General features: G+C 42.9%; 1 protein-coding gene across 8 annotated transcripts in view; it reads right to left on the bottom strand.

Moving 5' to 3' along the window:
• Positions 1–437: 437 nt before the first annotated feature.
• Positions 438–14,831, bottom strand: part of usp25 (ubiquitin specific peptidase 25) — a 29,310-nt gene continuing 14,916 nt past the window's right edge. For 2 of the 8 annotated variants that reach the window (XM_083778904.1, XM_083778903.1), the window contains exons 12-26: positions 14,438–14,533; positions 14,100–14,264; positions 13,652–13,875; positions 12,839–12,909; positions 12,505–12,733; positions 11,510–11,764; positions 10,862–11,001; positions 9,581–9,748; positions 8,700–8,795; positions 7,358–7,536; positions 6,657–6,735; positions 6,365–6,444; positions 5,571–5,694; positions 2,862–3,054; positions 438–1,309 (exon numbers count right to left, since the gene is read on the bottom strand). In XM_083778904.1, coding sequence (XP_083635030.1) covers positions 1,137–1,309; positions 2,862–3,054; positions 5,571–5,694; positions 6,365–6,444; positions 6,657–6,735; positions 7,358–7,536; positions 8,700–8,795; positions 9,581–9,748; positions 10,862–11,001; positions 11,510–11,764; positions 12,505–12,733; positions 12,839–12,909; positions 13,652–13,875; positions 14,100–14,264; positions 14,438–14,533 — 2,272 coding nt within the window. In that variant the 3' untranslated portion in view covers positions 438–1,136. The remainder of the gene's footprint in view (positions 1,310–2,861; positions 3,055–5,570; positions 5,695–6,364; positions 6,445–6,656; positions 6,736–7,357; positions 7,537–8,699; positions 8,796–9,580; positions 9,749–10,861; positions 11,002–11,509; positions 11,765–12,504; positions 12,734–12,838; positions 12,910–13,651; positions 13,876–14,099; positions 14,265–14,437; positions 14,534–14,831) is intronic. The other 6 variants (XM_083778905.1, XM_083778909.1, XM_083778907.1 and 3 more) reach the window with 6 other exon arrangements.

Raw genomic sequence — 14,831 nt, forward strand, 5'->3', positions numbered from 1 at the left:
TGTAATCAGTGGGGAGGTTGCTAATGATATTGGTAAATAAATAAATGTATATATATATGGATGATAGGTGAGTTTACCAGTATGCCTTCCACTCCCAACATCACAGAATGTTAATTATGAAATTCTTTCTGAATGTTGGGGCAGAGTTAGCCAAAATGTATACAGTAAAAAAATTGTTTATGGAAAAGCCAACCTAGGTTTTTACACATTTGAATTTGAAATGATCTGCTACTCTATCTTGCATGTATGATTTGCACACCATCTCCATGACAGACAAGACAACATACATTGTCTGAATGTATTGTTCTACAAGGGCCACGCCAAGATGAAATACTGTTAAGTGCAAATCTTAAAAGTGAGTGCAATGGTGCATATTTACAATTTTACATAGGTTTTGTTCCAATAATACAAAAACTAAACCGGACAGCAGACAAAACAACTGTTTAGTTGGCCTAAAAGGGCCATAAATAAAACTTTATTCTCTCAATTTATTAACAAGCCACAGCACTCAAAAAAAAACTCTCATTCTGGTGCAGTCCACAGAGACATGAGACCCATTTGAGATACTTAAGAGTCGCTGAAATCCTCAAGACTCTCATTACCTCACTTCCTTAGAAAAACAAAACAAAACAAAACTGTGTAATACTGTACCAAACTGATGGCAGAGCAGCAAGGTGATCCTTTTCAGAAAGAGAAGGGCCGGTGCTTGAGAAAGGGCTTATGTGGGGAGTGGGGGCATAAACCAAACAGCAACAACAATAAGAAAAATTAAAAAACTTAAAAGCCTACAAAAACCCTCAACCTTGTTTTACAAAGCTGAAGCAGAATGTGCTTGGCTTCCAATCACTGCAGGATTGCGTTTCTTTTCTTTTCTTCTTCATTACTTGTGTCCCCTCAGAAGTTCTCATCCTTCCTCTTGGTTGTGATTTGCTTAAAATAAAACTGAAATAATATTTATAATGATAACCTATAGCAGCAAAAGAGAAACAGAGGAGTGACAGCTATAAGCAAATGACCCCTGGTTTATAAGGAAGGCATGGGTTAAAAGAGAGGTCCATGGATTTTGTTGTGTGTTTGTTTTGTATTTATTGCCCAGGGCTGGGGCTGAGATACAAGGGCTTGATGCTCCACCTAGCTCATCTTCCGTCGGAGGGCACCCTGCCGAGTGCAGCCATGATGTGACTGAAGCGTTCGCACAGCTCGAGAGTGGAGAAGGTGGGCAACTTGGGAGGGTCGTGGAAGCTTTTGATTTCGATTGAACAGTCCAATAACTTGGGGAGGAAGTCTGTTAGCTTCTCCTGGAGGTTGGCTGTCATTGAAAGGAGAGAAGATATAGTTTTCTCATTTTGCCCGTGTATAATCACAACAAACACAAGCTAAATATTTTCTCTGTGACATGACTAAACGTGAACAGAAACAAAGATTACCGGTATAAAAATAAAATAAATTATAAAATAATTATTATAAATAATTATAAAATGTATAATATTATTTTGTGAAAATAAAGTATTAACTTCAATAGCTACATTCCTTAGGACTGGCATCCAAAACTCCAATATACAGAAATCCTATTTTAATATATGACATACCCGATCTCGGTTTGCCCTTGGTTAGGAAGGGGTGATAAAGGATAGAGAGGGTAATTGCGCTAAAGAAAGAATGAGCGCAAGCTAAAGAGCCACACTTCTCTGAACTGTGTGCAACTCACCATGTGAAACAAACAAAATTTGTGAAACATCGGGGGAGGGCGTAGTGATGCGTTCTGTATGATTTTGGCTTATTTGGGAGCCATTGTCCTGCCTACATGTAGGCTAGTAGGATGCTAGGCTACTTGGCTGCCAGTCTGTAGTTCGTAAGTTTGCTTGTCAGTGACGCTGGTGTGTGCACTGTCACTGCAGTACACCATCTTCCATCTCTCCTATCTTTGAATTGTCACAACTCTTCTACTCTATGGCTCTGGATTGACAGTGGTATTATTATTATTCGCCGTTAAAAAATGTTCAGGTGTTCTGATAACCCTCCCCTCACGTCAAAACAGTTCTTAATGTTTACATCTTACTTGACGAGAAGACATGTGGACATATCCTTATGGAACCAGGGAGGGGGAAAAACACCACGAGAGTGACGAGTGATCAGTCAAACATGTGTTCTCTCCACAGTAAATAAATTATCTGTCTGTATGCGATCTGACCATTATTATTTTGATTACACTGTCATGCTCATTTGAGGACAGGTAGAGAGCAGAGCATACATGTGTTTGGGAATGTTGCTGAAGGTTATGTTATTTTGTCAGCTGACACCCAAATCAAAGAAACCATACAGCGTGTATTTAATTATTTGATATCTCCGACAGTTAACGCACTGCAAGGCTACAATGGAAGCATAAGTTAGGGTATCAAGTTTATGTTATTTTGTCATCCGACACCCAAAGCATACAGTTTTTATTTAAATATTTACAATCTATTATCTACAAATGGTATTTGTCTCCACAGTGAGGCTGGAAAATGTAGCCTAGCAGCCTACTACTATAGCCTACTAGCAGGCAGGAAATTGGCAACCAAAATAACCTGTTCTGAGCAAAAATTCGCCCTACGCTCTGGCCTACGCTCAGCAAGAAATGGTTGTTATCGATGATGTGGTAGAATTTTCAGCCTAGGAGACACTAGTTTATCCGGGCACAAAGGCAGCAAAACATAGGGAATCATTCGTTGGTTCACATAATGGCAGCCAACTCTCTGCCCACAAATTTGGAAAACTATCATTTAATTTGCTATGCCAGTTCTTTGGTGACAATAATGCTAATCTATTTAACTTAAAGTGTTTATCAAATATCGATATACAAATTCCTCACAAAAACTTACATTCCATCTCCTGGCCCAGGTAGGAGCACCAGCGGTTCCTCATGTCTTCCATTGCCAGCAGGTCCCTCTCAACATCATGGACCAGCAGCAGAGGGATGCAGGGCACCACCAGCTCATTCATGATGCCCAGCCCTGTGGTCACCTCCGGCTCCTCCCCTGATTCAAACATGGCTGCTGCTTGCTCATTAAGTTTCTGCCGGTTGAAATACACAGGCGACAAATTAAATTACTATGGCACTCCATCACTCATTTCTAATCACGTCTACAACACAGGAACTGCCTTTATGCTACACATGGCTCATACTGTAATTAATTTCATGCCATTTAATCCTAGTACAACTATTATAATGTACTGCTTTTTTTTTTTTTTTTTTTTTTTTTAAGATATTTTTTTGCGGCTTACGCCTTTTATTGATTTTTGAAGGGACAGACAGTAGGCTGACAGGAAACGGGAGAGAGATGGGGGGATGACATGCAGTAAAGGCCGTGTCGGGTCCGGGAGTCGAACCCGCGGCACACTGCGACTGGATTACCAGTCCGGTGCCCAGACCGTTACGCTACGGCCTGGGCCTATAATGTACTGCTTAACTCATGTTATGTTGGCCATAAACTGCTACATATACAGTAAATACTCTTTCCCTTGAGTGACATTTGAAGCGACATGAGTGAATGTTGTCCTGACTACTTAAATGTACAAATATATGGGTCAGTTGTTACATTCTTGTCAAATAAACTGATTTTGATTCATTACACAAGAAACCTAAATACTGTAACATAGTAAACACAATACCCTGTAGAGGCAGGACTGGCAGGTATTGATGGCATTAATCAGGGTAGATTGCTTAATGTGTGATTCCTCTCTATGAAAAGAGAAGGGAACCCACACACTCATATGCTCCAAAAGATGAATTTATTGACAACGTTTCGAGCCTAGGCTCTTCATCTGGTCAAACTCAAGATGTCACTGACATATGTTACTTTTTGAACCCAGCGCCTCCACGAAGTGATGTGCGTATTATAGTTTCTGTATGATTCCTCTCTATGCCTTATGTCCAACTCATATGTTTATTATCAAGTACCAATTTGTGACTCCTCCATGTCTTATGACCAAGTCATATATATATATATATATATATTTAAAAAAAACATGTCCTACAGAACCAAGTATACACTGACATACTTGGACTGATGCACATTGCACACTAGACAGACAATTACACCCAGCTCTTGGCTGAAGCCACCTTTTGCTGTCACAGCCAAACTCTCTGACCTCGTCGTAGAAAACACCTCTTTGAGCCCCTTCCAAAGAATTACAGACTAAAAGCTGTTTCAGACAAGGAGCGAGTGACACGGGCGTTCTCGCTTGGATCAGCGGACCACAATCCAGCTCTTGCCACCCACCTGCATGAAACGAGCATGCGCACAATAATTTTACGGGACCACATCCGCTGAAACGGCCTTAACAATGAACAGAGTTTAATGTTTGTTTTGTCTGTGTTTGTTACTGCGCAAATCGTCCGGGTGTGATTTTTCAAATACAGAATGAGATCATATCGACATCGGTAATATCGGTTATCGGCCATAACATCAATTAACTAGAAAAGTCTCAATTTTTTAAAAGGTGTGGTTGCCACACATAACGCATAACGCTTGAATAGTTTGGTCTTTTTCCCCTGCAAGGGATTTTATGTCTATATAAACGATTGTAAAACATAGATTGGTTACGTAACCAACAACAGCCAATTAGCTACTACAAACATTATGCAAAGCTCGGCCAATCACAGCAGAAGTTAGGTAGGTTACTCCGGAAGAACAATAAAAAAGTGTGACAATAACTATAGTCTGGTTGACCACACTAATTATCGGATATCGATATCGGCCAAAATGTCTCATCGGCACATCCCTAATACTGTATATATATATATATAAGCCCCAAGCTGAATTAAAACACTGCACTGTGTTTAGAAAAGCCGATTTGCTCGTCCACATATGACGTAAATTCTCCATTCATTGTCAATGGCACTTAATGTTTGTGTTAGGACCTGGGCCTCCTGCTTCCTATTCCCACTCCCAATGATTACATTATGAGAACAATGCTGGTAAGGTTACCCAGTGCAGCTACAGACCATTTTCAGGCTGATCAGTGATCACACAGAAATACCCTTAATACCGTTAATGACCGTTAATACATAAGAACAGCCCGGAGCAGGACCGCAATGAAAATGAGGCTTTGTTGAGAAGACATTATGAGAATGTGGGGGGGAGGAGGGAAAGAGAAAAAGTTCAGTTGAATCGTTTGTAAACCGTCGGGAAGCCAATATAATTATCTCTTCAAAAGCACAGAGCTCTAGTCATGAGGGAGAAAGGTTTTTGGTGCTCGGACTCATTGGCTCAGTTGCTTGGCATAGCTGAGGAAGTCTCACAGAGGGGAGAGAGGGGGAGTTTGACATCAAAAGGCATTCAGGGTCACATGAAGAACTGTTGAACAAAGTGGTTTCTCCTTTCAATGAGTCTGGAAAGTGCTGCAATCAGTTATTTTAATTGTAGACGATGCAATCCGTTTACAAATGTAATTGAAATTGAATTCTTCTTCAGTTCACTAGCTCATTTATGCTTGTGTGTTCCGTATTGGTAATGATTAATGAACTAAAGCATTAATTTAACTAAATTATGTGTGTGTAACAGAGCAGTGATTATTTTCAGACTCACCAACAAACACTGTCGACGGTAATAACCAAGGAGTCCCTCGTCATGACCTCTGTAGGAGCCCTTGGCCAGCAGATCCCTGTTGTACTGGTAAGAGTAGATCAGGTACATCAGGGCCTCCACATAACTGGACAGGATGATAAACAGGGTAGAATACTCAAACATTGGTGTGGTACTGGATTCATTGGCTAAAATGAAGATTACAGTAAAACTATTTAAGATTAGGCTGTAACCTTTTGAATAAATACTACAGGCTATTTAAGCAAATCAAAACCACAGATAGGCTTGGATGATGCAAACTTGTATTAACACAATCCCCTCCAGGATTAATTAAAGAATGATTACTATATGCCAGGATATCGCCCCGTTCAACCCTAATTTTGAAGATCCAAAACGCAGCGACCGGATGTTAACTGTCAACTTAATGGTGTGTTTGTTGTCGGAGCGGTTGTTGATGTTTCACTAGCTGATGAGAAGTACAGGCCAGCCGGCGCCATTACTGCGACCGCTAGACTCCGTACAATAAGCGTTGTTTTGACCAGAAATGCCGCCTGGGATGGAGATTTGGAGTCTAAAGGGACTGAAAGTGTGTGTGTGCACGAGCAATGAAGATGGCACAGTCCAGTCTTATGCTAATGTGAGTAGCCTTTCCACTAGATCGGATCAAACACATTTATACAACTGAATTAAAATAGCCTACGTATTTTGGCAGTGTCGCTTCCCGACAATGAACGTAGGCTACGTTGTTTTGGCGGGGATTGTGGAATTACACAAGGAGTAACAAGGTGTCACCATACTTAGTTTTCTGGAACAGCTCCAAGCCAATCACCATATGGATAGTTGTCTCGCGGAAATTCCTGTATTCCTGATGCCACATCTGATAAAAGAACCAAACAGAAGCTATTGAAAGCCAGCTCTACGGAGTGGCTAGAAAAGAATGTGAAAAGGCAGTTTCTCATCTATGATCAGGTTATTTCATGACAACTGCAAAGATTGGAAAAACAGACAGGATAGCATGTAAATAACATCTCTTTGAGGGTCTGTGAAGGAGTGAAGATTATTATGCTTTATAGATTGCAACGTCCTGACCTCATATTCATCCATGTTGATCTCCTCTGGCTTAATGAGGTCCAGTTTGGCACGTGCCACATTCATAATGCTCTTACACCTGGTGAGGAAGGAGAGAAGTGTCAGTGTTGAGATGGTGAGTCATTGTGAAATGCTCCGGGAGGGTGAAATGCTCCAGCCTGCACCTAGGCCTCAACGTAGCCTAATGAATCACTCTTTAGTGCTGAGCGGAGGAGTGAAATGCTCCTCCTGAGGTTCCTATTGAGGCCACGAGCACACATAAATCTAATTACCCTGGCTCAAAATAGAGAGGGGAGAAATCAATTTTTGACTCATGAATATGGATTGAGGCCAACAAGCCCAGTTGAAAAGTTTTTAGATGTCATCAAGAGGAGCATTTACAGTACATTAATATGGGGAACCTAGATAAACCTAAACCTAGAAGCTAGATAATTATATGCATCAGCTGACATTACCAAGAGAGTACCTTTATTATTATTATGCGTTTGTGCAGAGCGGGAGACAACACTATTTATTTGTTTTGCTGCAAAAAATAGACTGGCCTGATGAGACTCTATCAAGCTGCAGGGAGCTGCCTGCCAGTGAGCCAACAAGGAGAGTGGCATCTAGTCATGGGCTCTGCTACCCTCTGCTGGCGATGCTTCGACACAGTCACAACACAACACATGATGCGGCAGATCAACTCAAGTGATGCGCCCTACCTCTCATCAAAGGCCAGGTTCCTGTCCGCAAACTGCATGAGCAAAGTCCTCTCCAGGATCTTTTTAGGGGCCTGGTTTTGGATGAAGTAGACGATGACGTGCTGCAGTCGGTAGTCGTTCTCTGGAGGTGTGTCCTCCTGGGCAAACCTCAGGAGACGGGTGTACTCCACCTTAATGGCCTGGCCACACAAGGAAAGAAAGAGGCTGAGGATCACTGAGGATTGAGACAGTATGGATGTTTACTGTATATGATCAGTGGCATGACATTCTATAGGTCGGTTACTTTTAAGGCTATGTGTCCACCAAAGCTTTATTCCCTGGCCTGAGTGCATTATTATTATTTAAATTGTTTTGTTAGGAACGTTCACGCGTGGCATCTGTATGTGCGAGTGTGTGCGGCCACCGTTGTCTTTTCAAGACTTCACATTTAGATTGTTCTACCGTGGACCGGCACCACTACTGGTGTGCGTGTAGCATCCTCCTGCACAATCTTTATCTGCTTGCCAAGGGTTACAATATTTTCAACTCTGGGATTTGGAAGCGTTTTTAGGTGGGAATAAATGCTTTGGTGGACACAGCCTAAGTCTGCATACTTCCGGGTTTCCTTTACTCACTGTTCATGGTATGTAAGCAAAACAGTCAGCTGGAAGGTTGTTTTAGTGTTTTTAATTTTTGTTTGTTTAATGTTTATGTATTTTTCTTTTTTCTCCCCAATTCACGTCAAACACTGAACTACAACTCAGCCCCTGTTGCTGCTAACATGTTGGTCTGGGGAGGGTGTATCAACAGAGTTTCAACAGAGTGAGTACTCCCAGTTCCACATGCTGCTGAACACCCATCTCAACCAACCTGTAGGAATCGCTATTGCAGTGCCAGTAACAACGAACTATTTACTTCAATTCATCAAGTATTTTCTTAGTTTTGGATTCTTCATTCACCGTGAAGGAATGTTATGCAAACAAACATTCTTCTTCTATTCAAGTGCAAATGTAGTCACGCAGATCATTTCAATTTTAATTTCTTTCATTGTTTATGTTCATTAAAAGATCCCCATTAGAGACACTTTTTTTTAAAGCTGCATCAGCCACAAGAGCACAATCTTTGGCCAATCACATAGATCTAACGGGAAACTAAATGTCATCACAATCCCCCCATCCCTTTAAAGAAAAATGAATACTTTGCTTTCCTTGCGATTACTAGAAAATGGGGCACGCTGACAGTTTTACAGTTCTACTCTTCACTGACAGAAGTAGAGAAAGGAGAAGGCGGCAGACAAATGAAGGGTGACACATCAAAGAAGGTGAGGATGGACAGATGAAGAAGAAAGAGACATGGGATGTACCTTAAAGAAGGCTGCCTCTGGCCCACTCTTTTCAAACACACTGCTGGATTTGCCAATGGCCATAATAATACCCTGCATGATTGGGGTCATCATCGCCTGCCCAGAAGGTGGAACCACGTTAAACATGACAATACATCCTCGAGATGCACCGAGCAAGGCCAAAACACTATGTTATCTGTCATGAAGCACTACAGCAGAGAACACCATTCGTCATTCCGCAGTCCATGCATTGGTTAGGGTCACAAATCTATGTGAATCAGCCAGTGTAAAGGCACAATCTTTAAAATAAAATACCAACCTCCAAAAGCCAAGACAACAATTTGTAGTGCGCATTATGACAAACAAAAGCCAATCCAATCCACACTGTAAACACGGATTCAAAACTAACGTCACACCAGTCCAAATGACCCATCTTCATGAAATCAAGAGCACAGTGCAATGCCAGATACATCAGAATTTGAATGAACATCAGTTACCATTTCACATTCTTCACGTCACTAGCATGTTAACCGTGTTCATTTTGATGGCGGTTGAGCTGTAGGTCACTCCTCTGAAGTGTGTAAATGAAAACATAGAAGGATGCTTCTGTAGCAAGATGCCGGGCTGGGACTGGCATTTCACAGGGGAGTTTTCAAGTCAAACAAGCCCTTCCCATTCCAGACTGGTCTAGAAACACTGGCCTTTAACCTGGGGTGACGCACGGCTCAGACTAACCCTGACCTAAATCGGCAAAACGTGGTGGGCTTTTCTCAGGCATGAAAAAATTAAATAAAAGTCATTCCAACAGCCATAAGAAAGGAGCACTGGTGTTCTTACACCACATCCAACAGGCACAGACTTAGCCCTACGAAGGAGCAAGGATCTGGCGGAGCGAGTGCTACCTCATCATCGTACCCCCCTTCCTCTGACTCAATGACAAAGGTTCCCACATGAGGAATAGCCACCTCTACGGTGCGCTGGGTGGGGGACTCATCCTCCACTGTGGGGGCAGGAGGAGGGGTGGAAGAGGCCTGAAACTCAGGCTGGGGGGGAAAGGGGCAGGGAAGAGACTGTGAAAAGAACGGAAGGGACAGATAGAAAAGCGGTGGAAAATTCACAGTTGGGTACATGAGTAGTAGTAGTAGTACAGTCATTTTTAACCAATTAAACCCTATACTTCATTGACTGAGGTCCCCCCATGCGTGATTGCGTGTACACTTGGTCCCTTACTTTTTCCCTCTACACCAAATCTTTGTAAAAGAAAATATATAGCCAATTTACACGCTCACAATGCAACACGTATGAGGTTGTAGATCTGCTCTTTTTTAAGAATGTTCACCTACAGTATTTATTCCCACAATCGGGACGCTAGGGTTAATGCAGCACATTGTGATAATTTATTGCCCATCAGATGGTCTTCCCTTTAAAATGTATCATTGGTTGACGTTTCCTCAACTGAGTTGCATGCACTTGTTACGGGGCGGCGGTGGCTCAGGGGTAGAGTGCCTGGATGGTAACCGTAAGGTTGCCAGTTCGAACCCGGGCTCCCCCAGAGTTACTGTCGAAGTGTCCTTGAGCAAGACACTGAACACCTAATTGCTCCCGATGTGCTAGTTGGTGCATCGGTGTATGAATGGGTGAATGTAATGCACAATCTCTGTAAAGCGCCTTGGATAAAGGCGCTATATAAATGCACCATTTACCATTTACCATGCAGTAAGAGACTAATTCCATTGACTGGTTATAACTCATTCCGAGTGAGCAGGCAAGAGTGTCGCTATTTTAGCAAGCCAACATGAGTTGTGTCCCTAAACTTTGAATATATACCCTTTTGACTAGTAGAATTCTTTAGCCCTATGACATAAACAATGTTTCAATTAGTCATGGATAGATTAGAACATGCAGTTGAGAAGGAAGGAGAATGCTTCAGTGACTACAAAACGTTTTTGCTTCCACAAGATTTAAGGTCACACACCCTCACAATAAAGCATTTGGGAGAAAAAAGGGATGAGACAAAGATAAACACATTGGGCACTAATGTCAACAGACTGACAAGGACAGTCTGAGGAGTGATGCATGATGAATGCAAGTGTGTGTGTGTGTGTGTGTGTGTGTGTGTGTGTGTGTGTGTGTGTGTGTGTGTGTGTGTGTGTGTGTGTGTGTGTGTGTGTGTGTGTGTTTACAGCATTCAGCAGTGCCTCAGGGCTCCTCTCCTCTAACTCAGAAGCAGCCATGGAGACAGCCCTCTCCACGTCCTCCTGCAGCTGTTTGGAGTCACTGGTAGGACATGGCTGCTCCATGTACTCAGGGTCCTGATGGGGAACTGGACAGCACAGGGAGAAAAAGGATGTCTAATACAACCAGAATCTTAAACACTTAACCCATTATAAAGTCCCGAGGCCAATTCGACAAATGCCTTCTAATTCGGTAGTTCTCACTTCTCACACTTTCAAGATTTTTAAAAAATGTTCAAAAATAGCAGATGTACAAGTACGCAGCGCGGCATGAAGTGACGCGCTGTGAGCTTGTATAGAGGGTATGCGCGGGACATCATCATCATACCCGGAAGTTATGCGGGAACGCCTACCTGAGTGGCAAAAAACGACTTTCTGGCCTTGACAGCCCATAGATCCAAACAGACAAGTCCCATCTGATTGTATTAGATGACGTTAAACACACTTTGCCACTCGGGGGGCCCATAGTAGGCCCACTCCTTTTTCTCCTCTACACCACACATCTTCATAGGGAAATGCACCTACCAACCATTGATTGCTAATTATGCATTCTGCTGGGCTTTCCTTGGTCGGTGCCTTCAATATTGTGACCCTAACCTGAGTTGTCTGGAGGACTAGACTCGATGCTCATGGGCTGTGGGGAGGCGGAGGTGATGCAGGCACTGGATGAGGCCAAGGCAGCTGCAGTGGCCAGGGCCAGCTTCTCCTGTTGGGCCTTGCGGGCCTGCAGGATGTCCCACTCCTGCATCTCCTTGTCAAAGAGGTGGTTATCCTCCTTCACGTACTGCTTCAGGTCAGGGGGAAGCTTATCCAAGCCACTCAACATCTGACCCGTCTCTTTATCAAACTCCTCTGCAAAGACACATTGGACACAGATGGAACAGATGGTCAAACAAAGGCCTATTTGTGGCCACTCAAGTGCTAAGTAACATTTTGTATAATATTGTTCAATAAAGCGAAAAACTAAAGACTGCTCTTGAGGTGGAAAATCTTAAAATAATACTGTATTTTGATTCATTAACTAATTTACTGCCAATACCCCTATCTGGTGTCTGAATTGTCTACTCCAGGGCCGCCAGCCAGTCATTTAATACGGCGAGACCTTTCGTTTGAATTAAAAGCCGTTTCACTGGGAAAACGAGAGTCAGGAAGTAAATTTTGAGCCAAAAAGAAGAATCTGAGATATTACGATTCTAAAAACTGCTGGCTCATGGCTCAGCGGTCCAGGCACCGTGGCTGGTAATCCAGTCTGGCAGTGTGCCGTGGGTTCGACTCCCGATCCCGGCCTTTACTGCATGTCTTCCCCCCATCTCTCTCCCCACTTCCTGTCAGCCTACTGTCTGTCCCTCCATAAAAAAAGAAGAAATAAATATAGGCGAAATATTTGCCAGGTGAAAGACTTTGGCTTTGCTGCTGTCCATGCAGTTAGCTCATAACATTAGCAGCTAGCTACTTGTCGCTCGCATGGTATCTTCAGCGGATTCCGTCGTTCTTTCGGGTCCTTGGAAAGGGTAGTACGCGATTGGCTGGCTCCCATTGGCTTAGGCTGCTCCCATTGGCTTAGGCGCGTGTGTGTGTGTGTGTGTGTGTACCTTCTATGAGAAAAGGCTTCTTGTCATTGATGTACATGAGACAGTAGGCACTGGCGTTCCGATAACCACCGAACGAGTCCCGGACCAGCTCCTCCCAGGATGACTTGGTAACAGAGATGTCGTTGTACTTCATCCAGCGCCGCTGGTGTGGGTCGTAAATGTAGGCCCAGTAGTGGCCCGCGTTGGCCTGGCCCTCGTGGACCAGGACTGCGTGCAACCGGTATGGAACCTGCATGGAACCACAGCCATGAGAAAGAGCTTGACATGTTTAGTTTAGTTCATAATGCAACCACTTACTTTACAGTTTACATGGAAAATGCACACACACACACACCTGCATCATGGACTTGTCAGAGTACATCATTTCAATCGTTCTGTGGATTCTGGATATGCTGCCCTGCAGATCTGTAATGATAAAAACAGTAATATAAATCATGTGGTCTTATAAACCATATGTAAAGACAGGGCAACAGGCAATTATAAAAAAAATTAATAATGTGGTAAAACAGTACCCATGTTATAATCTGGCATTCTCATCAATACAAAATGTTAGATACATTTTAGAAATTGCTGTTTGAACAGAAAAACAATCTGCCCTGCCTCCTGCATTCATACATTATCTTATCATTATTATTATCATTCATACATTATCTGATTGAGTAGTTTTACGTTGTCAGTAATGGAAGTACATCCTGGTAAACTCACCCTAGCTCTGTATAAACAAATACAGAGATACTTATATCATCAATTTAATTTCATATAGTAGAAGGCGTTCCCTTATCTAAAAGACCATCCCAGTGATCTGGTATGTTTAGACCATTGACTATGACTCAGTGTAAGTGACATTATCGCTGACCATTCTCCAAAGCACACTATTGATCTGTTTGATTTTTGAGGAAGGCATTGGATGAAAATCAATTTATGTTATCGTTCATTGTAATGCATTCCAGTGCAAATTATTTCTAGCTGGAAAGACATTTATGAACTAAATGCTAACATCCATGACATGCAGTTTAGTAATTTAATGAATTTGGTGAAAATGTAAATTAAGCTGTGAATAGACACTGGCATGCACCGAGTAGTACAGTCATTTAGGTTAACACCAGCAGTGATAAACCGTTATTTAAAGGGACAAGGAAGGTCGTACCACGGGTGTCATTCTCCACCTCACTCCTCCAGCGGTGTAGACAGCCCTCCAGCACCTTCAGCTCATCTTCGGTGATGTTACGTGGGGCAGGGTGCATGGGCAGATCTGGGGGAAGCCGGGACTGCGTGAACGGCTTGTGAATGGGCACTCTCAATTGGCCCGTCGCCATGCCCTGAGCCCCGGCTGAACCCTCTGGAGGAACTGTAGAGCCCTGCTCTGCTGTGCTGTGGGAACCAGAGGTGGTGTAGAACTTAAAATTAAAACACAATCATGTACACACACACATCACACACTGGCACTCTTAATGATCACTTGGCAGCTTTTAAATAGTATGGTTCTGACTAACTTATACTTCCTTCTGCTTTCTTCCACATACTGCACTTCTGAAACAAGGAGAGAAGAAAGGAGCAGCAGTGGAAGGAGGTAATGTACATTTTTTGCAACTTGCCTTGGTGGGGGAAGCTGCTGCCCTGTTGTGCCACCGGGAGGCGCTGATATGTCTATGTCCTCCACAGGGGAGGTGCACACAGGCTTACTGGAGGCAAACTCCATGGCATATTGGAGGACATCTGCCAGAGGAAACCTCTTGGGGCCTGAGCCATAGCTTAGATATCTGAGAGAGAATAGTAGAAAAGGAGAGGTTGAGATAAAATAGAGATTAGAGACAGAGAATAAGTCTGGAAAAAGTGAGCAAGCAACAGTAGGGCACACCTACAGAATGAGAAATCAGTCCCATGACTACATGTGAAGTTTTGTTGACTTTGACTAAGTACACAGGTGTTGTACCTTTCCAGTCGCTGTTGGAGCAGAGTCAAATGCTCTTTTAGCCTCCTGATCTCCTCTCTCTTGATCCTGGTGGTCTCCCTGTTCCTGTCCATGTACCTGACCACACACACACCAGGGGAGCATTTTATTTATTATAGATAGACTAGAGTCATTAGACCATAGACTGCAGAACAAGGTGGGGCAATCATTTGGCCTACTCGTTCCCGAGTAGGCCTCAGTCTAGTAAATATAATTTAAACACCACTCATATAAATAAGGTCACATAACAGGTCACAACGTAACGCTTTGTGAGCTTCTAGATCAGCTATTGTCTTCTTCTTTTCACTTTTTTATTATACATTTTCACCTATAATGACATGCCTAACATAGAGACACCAAGGCAACAACGTAATGT

Source organism: Protomyctophum parallelum (genome assembly GCF_964188405.1).
Source record: "Protomyctophum parallelum genome assembly, chromosome: 1".
In the NCBI taxonomy this organism is placed as follows: Eukaryota; Metazoa; Chordata; class Actinopteri; order Myctophiformes; family Myctophidae; genus Protomyctophum; species Protomyctophum parallelum.